General features: G+C 51.2%; 2 protein-coding genes across 2 annotated transcripts; one reads left to right on the forward strand and one right to left on the reverse strand.

Annotated features, from left to right (window-relative positions):
- Nucleotides 1–1,425: 1,425 nt before the first annotated feature.
- EMC8 (ER membrane protein complex subunit 8) lies at nt 1,426–9,803 on the reverse strand. The gene is made up of 5 exons (XM_086758229.1): nt 9,514–9,803; nt 4,974–5,050; nt 3,493–3,562; nt 2,877–2,971; nt 1,426–2,588 (listed from the first exon to the last, which is right to left on the reverse strand). Exons 1-5 carry the CDS (start codon nt 9,721–9,723, stop codon nt 2,429–2,431), a joined length of 612 nt encoding a protein of 203 aa, XP_086614355.1. The 5' UTR covers nt 9,724–9,803; the 3' UTR covers nt 1,426–2,428.
- Nucleotides 9,804–9,930: 127 nt separating this feature from the next.
- COX4I1 (cytochrome c oxidase subunit 4I1) lies at nt 9,931–13,242 on the forward strand. Its single transcript, XM_086758009.1, has 5 exons — nt 9,931–10,023; nt 10,695–10,774; nt 11,352–11,519; nt 12,145–12,276; nt 12,976–13,242. The coding sequence occupies exons 2-5, from the start codon at nt 10,696–10,698 to the stop codon at nt 13,110–13,112; spliced, it is 516 nt and encodes a 171-aa protein (XP_086614135.1). The 5' UTR covers nt 9,931–10,023; nt 10,695; the 3' UTR covers nt 13,113–13,242.
- The last annotated feature ends 1,218 nt before the right edge of the window (nt 13,243–14,460 follow it).

Here is a 14,460-nt window from a genome sequence, read left to right on the forward strand (position 1 = left end):
AGCAGTTTTAAAAGGAGTTACCTTGAATTCCTCTGCTGAATCCAACTGCTCAGCCGGCCAGGAAACCAGCATCTGCTCCTGCAGGTAGGCTTGGTACATCAGCAGGAAAGGGGAACACAGCCTCGGCTGAGCCCAGCAGCTTCCTCATTCTTTCACAAGAGCCGCTGTGGCTGCAGGGTTGCCTCGCTTTATGAAATTGCTGCCTTTTGTCCGGCCTTCAATGTAAACAGGACAGGTGAGATAAGATCCGAGCACACCTCCTTTTTGCTGAAAGCCAGCCTGGGCCTCCAGGGGTGGCAAAACACTCAAAGGACCTCGTTTCACAGTAAACAGAAGATAAAAAAGGGGAAAGACAAAGCATTAAAAGCTGCTCCCCTTCCAGCAACACCACCTCCAGGGTTAGTCACAGGGAGCATCTCCATCAGGTTTCAGCCTGGTGATACAATTCTGCTTTCTTACTGGGCTGAGGGGGTAGCAGGCACCAGAAGAGAAGATTATGACATCTAGTCACAAAGAGTAAGAAACACATTTCCTGTGGCTCGGGAGACACACCGGCTTATACGGGCTGACAATCTCGTCTAACAAACGTAGCATGTCTTGTGAAGATAACATCTGCCCCTGGAACAATGGGTTCAATTCGGTGAGGTGTTTGTGCAAAGTAAGGCCACAGTCCTCTTCCAGCGAGATTTGCAGAGTCTCCGCGAACGTGCGTTGCCAGAGCATTGCCATTTCCAGGATATTTTTTCACACAGTGTGGACGTGTAGTCAAACGGCCACTGGAGTGTGTTTATCTCGCTGCTTGGGAGCTAGATGTTTTCGTTCAACAAGTGAGAATGTTTTCCTTTCCTGCAAGCCCATCTGACTCGTGCTTCGGAAAGGCGATCGACTAAGTGCCAGCCCCTTCTGCAATGCCCATCACACCTTACTACCGCACAGCGGGGAGACCAACCCAACCCTTTCGGTTCAAACCTCAGGGGAGCCGAACCTCAGACCTCGCCTCCCGGCGTTCTGGAATCTGAACTGCAGAAAATTCACAGCAGGACCCGACTGGAGGCACCCTGGTTGTACTCACTGCTTCAGAAGGGGCTTTTATCCCGTCTTATCGCTAAGAGCAAGAGGAGTTTTATCCCTTATCCCATCTCTCGCTAAGAGCAAGAGGAAAACTTCTCATTTACATAGAAGCACAAGTAGACGAAGAGGTTTTGACAATCCCACCCCTCATGGTTTAAAATGAGAACACGAAGGAAAAAGCAGGAACTTGGAGAGAGGCCCATCGTTTGGCGGACATTTGGATCCTCCTTCTAAAAACATTTTTGTGTGGGAAGAGAAGGAAATCTAGGGAAACCGTTGCAGGTTGAGGCTATGTTTCACTGCAGTTTGACAGACAACCACGAGGAGTAAGGCAACAAGACTCAGAGAGAACTGTCCCAGTCTGATATAAAGCTTCATTGTCCAGTAAGCTTATTCTTTAAAACAAACGTTAATTAGAAAGACAGACAGAAGCCGAGCTACACTACATCTAGGCTCCTTGATTCATCGCTCGCCTTCAGCTTGCAGGGATCCATTTTAGACCTACTTAACCAGGCACCGTGTGAACCAGCTGAAAATGAGATCTGTTTATAGAACCCCAAGAGACCACACAAAACTAAAAAGGTACTTCACTCCCCTCTTCTTTTGTAGACTCAAACTGCTTCGGAACCGCCACGCAAACTCGCTAGTGCACTTCCAGTCCCTTTTACAAATCACCACACAAATATTTGTTTTCACCTTGGGTTTAACATTTTCAAGCCATAACTGTGGCTGGCTGCCCGCAGATGGCAGGAACCGCTGCAGCACTGGGAATACTATTTTAACACATTCTCTGCAGCTGCGTCATGCTAAACCACTGCAAAAGAGGTGACATGAGCACGGCACATCGTCCTCAGCAGTTCGCGTTTTACTGTGCCAACAGAATGAAATTTCAAAATCAGCCCCAAAGAAACCGTTACCCTTGCATTTTACGCATTTGACCTTAAAATTTCTCATCTGAGAGCAAGAACGATTTTTCCTTTCAAAGTTATTTCCATAAATTGTTAAAAAGTAATCTCTCTAAAGATTAGAAAAGCTCAGTCAAAACTCTGTAATACGAACAGTAGGGACAAGCAGAAGTAGTTCTGGTTTTGAAGGAACAGCAACATTCACTACAACTGGGAAGGCGTCCACGAGGACAACTGTAACGGACAGTTTGTGGTTCTTCCAAGGAATTTCACAAAAAAGATTCAACGGCTTACGGACACATCACCCTCTGCAATGTGACATGCCACTCCTTTTTAATCAGTCAAGTTTCCGCACAAGGTACTGAATATTATTCTATTTACACTCAAAAATAGCATTTTTCTCTCTTCGGTACATAGTGGGAATGCCCGTAAAGTAGTCAGGAGAAAGCCCGCTAACACAGGTGGAGGACAGCTTTGTTGATCTCTGGGTTTGTCCAGTCGTTCCGGATATCGTCCAGGTGATTATCAAAATCCACAAGCGTCTCGTAGGACTTGCTGTCCAAGAGAGATGCAGCGATTCTCTGGGCTTCGGTCCAATCTTCGCAAAAATCACTAGGGCGTGAAATAACCAGGAATTAAAAGTAAGCACAAAGAACATCTCCACCACCTCCTCCGCTCTGGAAATTAAGGCACACTCTCTGCAGCGTCGTCGTACCACTGCCTGGCTGCAGAAGCTGGCTGCTCTCTCTCACTACAGCAAAAAAAAAAGCTTTAAAAATCACTGTCAGCTACACCCACCGCCCTTACAGTGTCACTCAGCACAATCAAAGTTTTGCCCTTTACCAGGCAACCCATTTTTCCTCACTGCCCAAACACAAATCAACTCTGCATTTTACTCACACGTGCGGGTCCTTGCACCTCCACTTGTTCTCATGAAGCTCGTACACGTGAATGGCAGGCTCTATGCACTCCATGGTAAACTTGGTGTTATCGACCTGGTGTGCAACAGAAAAAAAAAAAAACCAAACCACCTCAGGCTCCTCTTCAAGAAGAAATGAAATAAAAAACCAAAAAGTCAGTTTGCACAAACAGGGGCACCTTACACTAACTCATCCACTGATCTACTTTTAAATGAGTCAAATTTAAACTGCCAACATCTTTTGTCACTGTGGCAAGGAGGCAAAGCATCGCTTGTGTCATTTAAGACTAGTTTAAGCCCCAGAAAGGGGTCTGGAGTCATGAATTCGCTGCCTTCACTCAAGCCTCGCAAGCAGAGAAGGCCTCCACTTCCTTTGAGACGGCGGAGAGCTGGCCACAGTCTCTCTGTAGACGTACTGAGAACCTCACTGGCTACAGGTCATCGCATCTCTTCCCCAGAGCATTTGCAGGGAAAGAGAAAACGAGTTACTTCACTACTAACGGATCCAGAGAAGAGCATTTAAATGGCTAGTCCAACACCACGCTCATAACATGAACAATACAGAAAGAGGGGGGGTGAAAAAGTGAAGTACTTTACCATTATGAGCGCTGTATCGTTAAAGCCCTCTGCAATTCTGGAGGCCACCTTTTCCGCAACCTGGTTGGGACTGCAGCAGAAGGTAAAGGTAACTGTGTTACGTGAACCATGACATTTCAGCTGAAACCAGCAGGAAATACGCTTAAAGAGATGTGAAAATTACACCGCGTGCTTACAAACAGGAACAAGAGATCGAGCTGATGTTACGCTTGATTGAAGTCAGAAGGCCAAGAAAACCCCAGCTCCTCTCTTCAGCGCACGATCTGGATCTCAGCTACGCTTAGGCAACGGGTTTTTGAACGGCAAAGCGCTCACTGCAGACTTTCTGTGGAATCAATGTTTTGCGCCCCCCTGCCTTCTTCCACCGGAGCAAAGACCGCAGCCGCCTTGGCCCTGCCAGGCACTTAAAAAAGAGCGTTTGCTCCCCAGTCTGCATTTGAACCCACTCCCTGCCCAGCTTCTCTACAAAAATCAGATAAATCTTTCAAAGGAAAACCTTTACCGGGTTTCAAAGACGACAACCTCTACACGGTGCTGGTTATCTTCAGAAATCAGTTTAAAAAAAAACAAAAAACCAACAACAAACCAAGCCTGTGATACTCTTTGAAACCTCATACAGAACAGAGAAACTTAAAAACGTCTCCGGCAGATTTATTTCCTTTCTAAGAAAAGGACAAACAATGCTTTTATCCCTGTTAGATACCTTAGCAGTCGCAAGTATTACTTAAAAAACATAGATGCGACTGAAGGATATACATTAACAAAATAACTGGGACACGGCGTAATACTTTAAACAATTTATTCATTTGTATTTTAAATGCCAGTATGATGTACTCTCATTAGTCCTGAGACTGGATTTGTCTAGTAGGTACAGGGGAAAACATTTGATATGTGTATCGAAAACTACATTGGGGCTCCACGGGAAGGCTCCTTTATTGCTTACTGAGTAATTCAGCTTAGCTAGCAGGGGAAAAAAAAAATGACTAATCCTGGGGAAAATAAGTGAAAAAGAGTTCTCTGCTTGACTGACATCAGCTTCCATTTCAAGAGCGTCCCTTTATCACGTAAAAAAATGTTTCAACAGAACTCAGAGACAATTAAGCAGTCCAGTAAGAATTAGGTCACTTCTGAAAGACTTCCCGAAAGATACTTGGAGTCATTTGAGTTTGCAAGATACGCACCGCACAAGCAAACGCGCTTGTAAATTTTGGCTATTTCCCTGACAACCGCAATTAAACCGGCTGGCAGTCGTTCAAAGCCTGGCCTTTTATAGCATCCACCCAAGAGGAGCGATTCTGGAAAGACCGGGGTTTCCGCACCTGAGCAAAGGCCAGAGCCACCAGCGCCGCGAAGACAATGCGAAAGCAGACGACAGTTGTCGAAGTCAATCAACGCGCGCGGCTTACGTCGATGATTTTTGTTGGCAGAGTACAAAGTACAAGAGAAAAGAGCAAACAGAAGGAAATATTGCACCAACACACCTGGCATCTTTCACGCGTTCGTTTGCCTGGTAATATCCAGCTATCACGTAGCTATTCTCTTTGCACCAAGAGTCAATCTGAAAAAGCAATTGGAACAATTAAGCCCAGGAAAAGAAAGAGAAAAAAAACAAAACACCCCATAGAATTAAAGAAATCTCGCGTCTGCCCTGCAAATCAAAGGGTAATTGAAACGTTACAAGATCTTTGCCAACTGCTTCTTTAAATACATACATTTACGTGTGCGCTCACACACACAGTTTGGCTAATTTAACCAGAACAGAGAAACCAAATTGTTTGCGAATGACGGCAAACACCAACCAAACGGAGCAGAAGAGCAAGAAGTCCTCTCGGTCAAAGCCTGGCCTAAATTCGAACGGCAGGACCAGCAGAGAGCTCCCGCAACGCGGGGAGAGGAGTCTCGGTCGCACCTACCGCCGTCGTGGCTATTTTCTGTTAGTGAGCCTTTGACAGAGAGCCCTTAGAAAACGTTCAGCGCGCGGGTGGGGACTATACCGTCCTTTGAAAAACAGTTAGTTGATTTTACTTCTATTGTAACATTTCTAGGCTAAAGGGAAAGCACTTTTTACCTTATTAAGGTAAGCAAATAAACCTTCAGGCGAAAGGTCAACGTGAGGCAGAAGCTTGTCCCATTTAGCGCTTTTTCAACCCGCCCCGTGCCAAAAAGGCTTTTGTGACAGAATTGTTTTTCTCGGAGAGTTCACCTGCAAGGCTACCTAACCACCGCAGCGACGTACCAAACAACGCGGAGGCATCCGCCACTCTCTACAACCTTTCTATCAAAACCGAGCACTTTTCTAAAAACATTCTCCAGCTCAGCCACAAGAGAAGGGATTGAGCAAAGAACTACTGGCACGAATTCCCTCATCTCCGTTACAAACATGATCAGACCAGGCAGCTCCTCCTTATTTAACGACTTTTGATTTATGTGAATACAAAAGTTTATGCAGTTTTGTAGAGGCTTTTTTTTTTTTTTTTTAAGTGCTGTTTCAGCCTGCGGACACTGTCGCTCTTTCTGCTTTATGCTGGATCTGAATTCTTCCTGCTGAGTCTGTCTTGCTTTGAAAATACACATATATATGACATTTCTCCTTCTAATTCAGGATATTAAGTCAGCATAATACAGAGCCCTGAAAGACAGAAGTGGAGAAAGCAGCTAGAATTTTCTCTTGCAGTCCCTAGAGAGCACGCATCAAAAAAACCCCTCAACAGCTCCGTTAAAATGGAGTCCAAAAATACACCTGATGCTGACCTGTCGCATCCCGTGAGTCAAATCAATCTCCTTTTTAGCAATAATTATGGTATCTGCATAAACAAACAAACAGAAAGCCATGCGAATAATCCCTCCTCTGCAAGGGACGACAGGGATTTACGCGATAAAAAAAAAAAAAAAAGCCGCGTCGCCCTGTTATAGCTGAGGGCCAGCCGCTGTTTCAGTTACAAACCCATTTTGAGGGCTTAGGACTGGGCTTTTAATTGTCAGTGGCTTGAAAGCTTGGCATTAAAGCCTGAAGCCCGGACAGTAAAATTAATAATAATAATAATAATAAAAAGTCCATCCATTTAAAAATTAAAATCCTTAGTTCTAAATAAATTTTTGTTGCACACTGAAAAAAAAAATAAAAAGAGAGTGTGATTTTTAAATTCGCAGTTCCCTAAGTGGTAATTAAAAACTGCTGCCATTAAAAAAAAAAAAAGCGAAAAAACCCAACTCATTTTGGAATCAAAGCTGCTTCCAGCGTTAATTAATAGCCCCTGGTATTCTCAGTCACGTCCAGCCCCGACGAGGGCAAGCCGACGAGGGATAAATTGCGTCCTGCTTCCACGCGGCGTGCGCCACGCTGAAAAATCCGAAGCGGCCCGCCCTCCGAGCTGCCTCCGCGCGAGGAGCCGCGGCCACCGAAGGTTCGGAAGAGCCCTGGGAGGAGAAAGGCCAGAACCCGCTGCCCGGTGTCCCAGGCGGTGAGGAGCCAGCCGTGCGAACGGAGAAGGAAGCGCCGCTTGGTTTTGTTTTTTGGGTTTTGTTTTTTTTTTTTTGTTTTTTGAGAAGATGCGGTTGCAAAACCACATCAATTAGCCGAGAGATTCAAAGGCACAAAAAACCCCTTGTGAAACTTAATTCACTTCTTCTGCAGCGACTCCGGTTCTGAAAGGAATTTCAAACCGACAAGCCGAAGCGCGGATTAAACGCGCGCGCTTCTGCTCTCTCCCCCAGAGCTACACACCTCCAAGCGCTGCTGCGTGTTTAATAAAATGTTAGTTTTGTTGTTTGTTTAGAAGTTACCACGCGGGCAGGCCCGTCTGAAAGCGCACCCTCTATTTTCCGATTAAATCTGGAGACCGTGGCTCCCGTCTGATGTCCTGGGATAACTCAGGTCAGAGGAGAGGAGGTGAAACTGCTGGGGCTGCTTCCAGAAAAGCCTCACGCGTGTGATTCTTTCACCAAGAATCAGCAGCGGTTGAACTGGAAGAGAAACAGATCCCGTAAAAACCCGCCGAAGCTTCAAAATCCTCCAGAAACAGATGCGCTTCGCTACAAACATCGAGTTTCAACCACGCTGGTCTTGCTGATTTCTTCAGTAACCGCGCGTAACATTGTACGGAAGAGGCGAGAGCGCCCTCCTTTTGAACACGACAACAATAAAATGCAATGTTTATAGTCGCCGTGCCAGTATTTATTGACACCTTTGCCTTTGTTTAAACAAAAAAAAAAAAAAAAACCAAAAAAAAGAGAGCAAAAGGCCTCGGGCTCCCGTAAAACGCTGGGTTTTAAAGCTGCCAAGCATCACAGGGGTCATCAAATGTGGCTGCAAACCACAACACGACGCTGCAAGTCTGAATTAACGCGGGAAATGCCAGGAGTTTGGGGTTTTTAACTTTCTGTATCAAAAACTAAAGAGTAAATAAGTAAGACAACGCCGTTTCTCCGGTTCCACAATGATTTCCTTACCGCGGACGCGGCAAGATGCTTCAGATGTCGCCAGAGACAGGATTTGTTTCCTAATAATCCGACCCTGGAGCACGATCTACACTGAGAACCTGAAGTTCACAAAAATTCCCCGCCACGACCCTGCCGAAAGACATCTACTCCTGATTTAAAGGCAATTACAAACAGTATTTATTTCCTTTTCCCAAGCAGCAACGCGAGGGAAACCGCTTACGCCAGCAGCACGCGTCTCTGTGTCACTCCGGCGCCGTTGCGCCGGGGTGAACGCATTTAAGGCTGACAGATTTTGCGTGCTCCGCAGCATCAAGGTGAATCTAACCGGCCAGGGCTCCGGCTCAGCCCCCATTCCTACGCCTCCGGCTGCGTCTCAGCGCATTCGGGCTTCAGCAAGATCTCAGCATCCCCACGGCACCGCCTCAACTGGAAAAAACTGGAATTTATTTACCAATAAATATTTTCTGACGAAGCAAGCTATTAGACTGAGGGAAGCATTCAGGCCAAGAAGTCTAGAAGAACCAGTTATTTTTACAGACACCCGAAAGGGATGGATTTTCTCCCGTTAACGATGACAAATCTTTGACTGGACACAAAAGTCCGGAGCTCCAGTCACACCCAGATCCCGCTTACGGTGGCGGCTACGTCGAGGGCGAAGGTGCCAAAGCACCTCCAGATCGGCAGAAGCCCGGTCCAGCTCCCCGTTACAATAAAATCCAGGCGCGCTTCGCTCGCTCCGCCTCCTGGATTTGAGAGAGGGACTCCACGCAGAACGGAGCCGCGGCCCCACGCAGGATGGCTCCCGGGCTTCGCGACCACGGGGAAGCGCCGGCGCCGCGATCCTGACACGGTTCTCACCCTGCCCGCGCGACGGCAGCGGGGGAAACGGATTATCCCCGCGAGGGCTTACGGCACGGCTCTTCCACAGCGGCGGGCGAGGCAGGGGATATCGTGACGGGGAGCGCGCGGCTGCCCCCAGCTATCCCGCGGCGAACGAACCGCCGGCCAGCTCGCAGTACGCCGCGTCAGATCACAAACCCAAGCCAGACCCGCGCTGTGAAGAGATTTCAATTTTATTTTTTTTCCCCTATTTAGCCTAATGGCTTCCATAAATGGGGAAAGCACACGAGAACAAATTAAGAAAGACGTACTTATACACATCTAAACGCTCTTACTCAGAGACAAGCACGCCCTTTTCCAATTAGCTGATGCTGCTCTGAAGTGCCTTAAAGGTAAGCTGAGAAAAGCTCTTTCTGCTGTAGGATAAGGACGTTCCCTCTGGGAGTTATTTGAGGATAATGACACCAACACAAACAGCAGTTTCTCTGCACTGAAAAATAAATTAGGCGAAACTACGAGGCTCTGTAGCTTTCTGCTGCTTCCTCAGCGGAAAGCTGTACAGCGGATGGGCCTCGGGGGGGGTTTCCACTCTAGAACGGCTCCGCTCATCCCACAGACCTGGCTGCTGCTACTCCAGCACCCCGCACCCCCTCAGCGCCAGCCCCTCTCGCCTCGGCCGCATCCCCTGAGCTCAGCCAGCACACGGAGACCAGCCCCTCGCTCCCGGGCCTAGGGCCTTACCAGGGTGAGGGCCACCTCCAGCATGGGCGCTAGGGCCAGGGTGCCGTGGAAGAGCGGGATGCAGTCGACGAAGAGCGAGGGGGGCCCGGCCTGGTCGCGGCGAGGGGCACCCGACGGCCTCTCAGCCACCAGCAGCCCGTTCACGGCGCAGTGCGGGTACTTGGCGCCGTGCAGCACCATCTTGCAGTAGGCCTGCGTGGTCAGCTTCATCCTGCCACGGCAAACGGCCCCGCAACCCCCGCACACCGCTCCCGGTCCCGCTCCCGGCCCAGCCGCCTCCCCTCAGGCCAACGCGCCGCCAAGTGTCGCCAAACGCCGCCAAGCGCCGCCGGCGCTGTCGTAAAAACCGAGGGGCGGGAGGGGAGACACAGTCCGCCCGTATCCCATCAGCCCCTGCGGGCGGGGGCCGCTCCTTGGCGGTTTCTCTCTGTCCCGCGTCTCCCGGCGTGCACCGCGCTTCCGGTCGGCGGCTCCTTCCGGTCGCAGCCCGGCGTAGAGGACGGTCGCCAGGTCGTCGGGCCGCGGCGGGCGGCGGGGCCGGGAGCGGGGGCACGGGGACCGGGACAGGGGTACGGGGGCCTCCCGCACCCCGCCGCAGGCAGGGCGGGCCCTCCCCGCCCCCATCCACCCGCCCGGGGGTGCAGCCCGGGATGGGGGGGGGGGCGGCGCAATGAGGGGGAAGCGCCGCGGCCTCCTCATCGCCTTGAAGGGGTTTCGGCGCTGCCCGGTGTCGGTGCGGGGGTGTTAGGTCGTGTGGGGCGGGCGTGAGGCGTCACGGCTGTGGGTGGGTGGGTGGGTGGGAGGGAGGGGGCTCCCTGCGCCCCACGGCAAGGTCAGGCGTGGGCCGCTCACCTCACCGTTGGGGTTCGTGGGGGTTTTTTTTTTTAGCCGAGATCAGGGGGAGAAACCCGTGTCCCGGAGCGCAGGCACCGCTCCCGGCGAGCCTTTTTGTGGGCTGTGTGGGAGAAGCCTTGAGCTGCAGCCGGCTGTCGGATGTGTCAGCGTCGTCTGCTGCCGGAGCGTCTCTTCAGGGGGCGTGAGATGGGTTTAGGTTTGGCTTGCTGAGCGCTCCTGGCTTGCACCCGCTGTGTTGCTGAGTGAAAGCATCCCAGGAGGCCTTTGAGTTCATTCGACGTCTTCGCCTGGCGCTGACTTACCTGCTGGTTTTTTCACCCCGACAGGATGTTGGCTTCAAGGGCGTTCAGCCTCGTTGGGAAGAGGGCCATTTCCACCTCCATCTGCGTGAGAGCGCACGGGCACGGTAGGCGGCAACTGCCTCGTCGCTTTTCGTAAGGATGATAAAAACAAAGCGCTTAGGAGGGAGAACGCAGCAAGCTGCCTGCCGGGGTTTGGGTGGGGAGTTGGGGCGGAGGAGGAGTTGGCAAGGCTGCTGCCTTGCCTGGTGGCAGGAGATCCGAGCGGCCTGTGGCAGTGGGCGGCGTTGCGGGGGCGCGGGCGGGGCTGGGGGGGTGGCGGGAGCCACGGGCCGGGCGGAAATGAGGGCGGAAGAGGCGTAGAGGGCTTCTGGGTGCGTGGAAGGGGAGGTGATGGGTGGGACAGCTGGAAACAGAGGTGGCTGAGGCACTGATCAAGCAATTTGGGATGTTACCTTCTATGTAGCTCCCCCTTCTGTGTTATTCTTACACTCTTAAAATAGCACCCACTTCAAGTACTCTCTCTCTCTTCCTCGCTGATGAATCCTTTTTCCCTCCTGTATCCCCTCACTGCCATCACCTTTTTGGCTGAGCTGGTTTTTTTTTTTTTAATCATAACAAATAAGAGATGTTTGCGCAGGAGTTGGAAGCTTGAGTGGGTGTCTCTTCTGTTCCCAGCTGCAGCTGGTGTTGTCAAAGCCGAGGATTTCAGCCTCCCAGCCTATGTCGACCGGCGGGACGTTCCCCTGCCTGAAGTGGCCTTCGTAAGGGATCTCTCTGCTCAGCAGAAGGCGCTGAAAGAGAAGGAAAAGGCGTCTTGGACCGCTCTGTCCGTTGATGAGAAAGTTGAACGTAGGTAGTGGGGGGCTCTAAGTCACCTCGCAGCTGGCAGCGACGCGATCTGATCTGCCGCACGGTCGTCACTGACCGCTCTTGCGGGAAACACCGCCGCGGACGGTGCCCTGAGGGCACACGCGGCGCCTGCGCGTGCACCAGCGGAGATCGGTCGGCGGTTTGTGTTCCCGGGATCCTTGGTGCCGCCGCAGAAAGCTGGAAGCGCCTGCCGTGGTGGCTCTTAGGTGCCTGAGGTCAAGCTCAGCAATTTCTTCCTCTTCCAGAACACAGAATAATTATTATATTTGTTTCTTGACTGCCGTCTGCTGTCGTCAAGGCAGAAAAAAAAAAAAAATCTTAATTATAACAGCATGTAATTGATTAAAATGAGCCCTGTGCATTTGCATGTTAATGAGCACTGCCCTTAGCGGCGCCGTGCCCACCGGTGTCGCGGCGAGGGCGCCTAAAACCTTTTGGATTCCTGCGCAAATGATTTGTGCTAGGAAGCTTCGTGGTCGATAACGGAGCTGGCGGGGAGGGAGGAGAGCGCCGTTTTTCCGTGTTGCCTGCAAGACCCCGGAAAAATGAACGGAATTATTCGGTGTTTTTAAATTTTTTTTTTTTTTTTTTTTTTTTTTTGCAGTGTATCGCATCAAATTTAACGAGAGCTACGCAGAAATGAACAGAGGATCAAACGAGTGGAAGACCGTCCTCGGCGGGGTACTGTTCTTCCTTGGCGTAACCGGTCTCATCCTCATTTGGCAGAAACATTACAGTGAGTAACGCCGCGCAGCGTTGATACCTGATGGGAAGTCAGAGAATTCTCTCTGAGGGATCAGAATGGTTCGCGGAACAGCTGTTCCGCTGACCTCCTGGCTTGTTGGTCCCTGGAAACTCAGTTCTGGAGTTGTGACGTGATGGAGATGGCGTAAATGTTCGGGGAGCTGCCTCGTAGAGAGAGAGGAAGGTGGTGAGAGAGCTCTGGGGGGAGGAGAGGAAAGGGAGGGCGAAGAGTGGTGATGCTCCGCTGATCCCAGAGCTTCCCCTCTCTGTGAAACCTGCTGTTGCAAAATCTTACGGCCGCCTTGCTGGTAAACATTTGGGTTTCTGCCACGTTTGGCTTCCTTCCCAGCTAGCGGCTCTGCCTCGAGGGAGCCCTCCGGCTGCCGCGCACCGTTAAGTGAGCTGCTCTCCGTCTCCAGGCTTCGTCTCCTCGCGGCGCAAGTCGAGGAGAAGGCTGTTGTCCTGGTACCAGCCTTTGCTGGTGAAGGGAATGGATGCAGGAATCTGGTCTGAGCTTAATCTTTCAAAACCTGGGTTTAGGGAACAGGGGATTGAGCAGACGATGGTGTGCGCGTGGTCGGCACTGATGGCTTTGGGGAAGAAAAAGCTTTTTGTTAGCGAAATTCGTACCTCGCTTCCCAACCTGCTGGTTTTCTGTCGCGAGAGAGTTCTGCCTGCTCTTGAATTGCAGTGTACGGCCCTATCCCGCACACCTTCTCTGAGGAGTGGCTGTCGATGCAGACGAAGAGGATGTTGGACATGCGGATTAATCCCGTGGAGGGCATCTCTTCCCAGTGGGATTTCGAGAAGAACGAATGGAAGAAATGAAGCAATTGAGTGGAACGTGCTCTGCTTGAATGTGAAATGATTCCATCGCCTGCGTGTGACCTCGTTGCTCGTGTACTGGAACAACCTCTCCACCTACAGAGATGCTAATAAATGTCTGGTTAACTTGAAATTTCCTTTTATTGGTCTTCAGGGGTGTTTGTTGTGAGGGTGGAGGGGCAGAGCTTTCTCGGAGAGTCTTGTCGTTGGTGTGTAATCGGTTAAAGGGAACGTTTCCGGCAGTCCCGCCGCGCAGAGGTTTGGGCTACGTGTAAGGTAAGCAGCTCCCAGGGGGGCTCAGCGTCCCGTAACCGCTCCAAAAATAGCATCTTGGCGCTCCAAAAGCCAGCGGCGCGAGTAAACCAAGCAGGCTGCGCGCTGGGGGTCGGCGCTGCTCCGTCTGCCTGTCCTCCCGGGGAAGGGAAGGCGTTCTCGGCGCAGGCGGGCTGCGGGCCTCGCTCCGCTGTCCTGCGCGGATAGCGCAGCGAGGGAGAGAATTGCCGGACCTGTTTCGGGCCAGAGGAGGTTCAGATGAAAGCCTGAAGCGCGTTTCATGCCTTAGCTCTTGCGTGAGGGAGGAAAAATGCTGCGTTTAGTGGGAGCATCTCAGAGCTTGCATCACACACGGTGGTGTGAGCGCGTTCTGCTGCGTGACCGAACGTTTCCAGGGCCTGAGCTGAGCAAGCTGGTGCTTTTGCTTGGCGTTTCCTGGAGCTGCTGGGTTTCTCCCTCTGGATAATCCGGTGTGTGTCCCCATGGCTTTCAGCAGGCAAACTTCTGCCTTAAATTTAAAAACGCCCCTCTGAAGGCTAAAACGAGCTTCGACTTCGGTTTGCTTTTTTTTTTTTTTTTTTCCAAATTACGAGACTGCCAGGGTTTTGGATCCACTCGCGTGTTTAGCAGCTGCGGTGGAAAGCTGGGGGAGTCTCAGCCGCTCGTGACAGCGCGCTGTGCTGGGGGCTGGCTGGCCTTTCCCTTCCAGTCAAGAGAAATTGGGGGAAGGTTTTAAAGGTGAGAGGATTCGGTGGGAGTTAAGCGATGGCCTGCCCTTCCCGCAGCTCAAAGATCCCTGAGGCGAAACGTTTGTCTCCAGGCTGCTGCAGGATTTTTTGCGAGGATGACAGAACTGCAGCCTGGCCACGGCTGCGGGGTTTTCGCTGCGCTCGCGGTTTGCTTTGCTCCGCTCCCTGGCAGGCTGATAGCGCTGATGTGGGAGGGGGCTGCTGAGCTGCTAAGGTGTTAACTGCTTTAAAATGGGTGTTTTGAAGCGTGTGCTGGAAATCGCAGCACTGCTTTAGCGCTCCTCTTATCGGAGGGAGGGGGAGATGGGCTCATCCTCCTCCATGCTCCG

Source organism: Chlamydotis macqueenii, chromosome 13 (assembly GCF_036417535.1).
Source record: "Chlamydotis macqueenii isolate bChlMac1 chromosome 13, bChlMac1.mat, whole genome shotgun sequence".
Taxonomy (NCBI): domain Eukaryota; kingdom Metazoa; phylum Chordata; class Aves; order Otidiformes; family Otididae; genus Chlamydotis; species Chlamydotis macqueenii.

Coding starts and splice junctions, on each gene's coding strand:
- COX4I1 (XM_086758009.1), top strand. CDS start 10,696: ATGTTGGCTTCAAGGGCGTTCAGCCTCGTTGGGAAGAGGGCCATTTCC. Junction 10,775..11,351: donor CGTGAGAGCGCACGGGCACG/GTAGGCGGCAAC, acceptor TCCCAGCTGCAG/CTGGTGTTGTCAAAGCCGAG. Junction 12,277..12,975: donor CATTTGGCAGAAACATTACA/GTGAGTAACGCC, acceptor CTTGAATTGCAG/TGTACGGCCCTATCCCGCAC.
- EMC8 (XM_086758229.1), bottom strand. CDS start 9,723: ATGAAGCTGACCACGCAGGCCTACTGCAAGATGGTGCTGCACGGCGCC. Junction 5,051..9,513: donor TGGAGGTGGCCCTCACCCTG/GTAAGGCCCTAG, acceptor TTGCTTTTTCAG/ATTGACTCTTGGTGCAAAGA. Junction 2,972..3,492: donor ACGATACAGCGCTCATAATG/GTAAAGTACTTC, acceptor GTTGCACACCAG/GTCGATAACACCAAGTTTAC.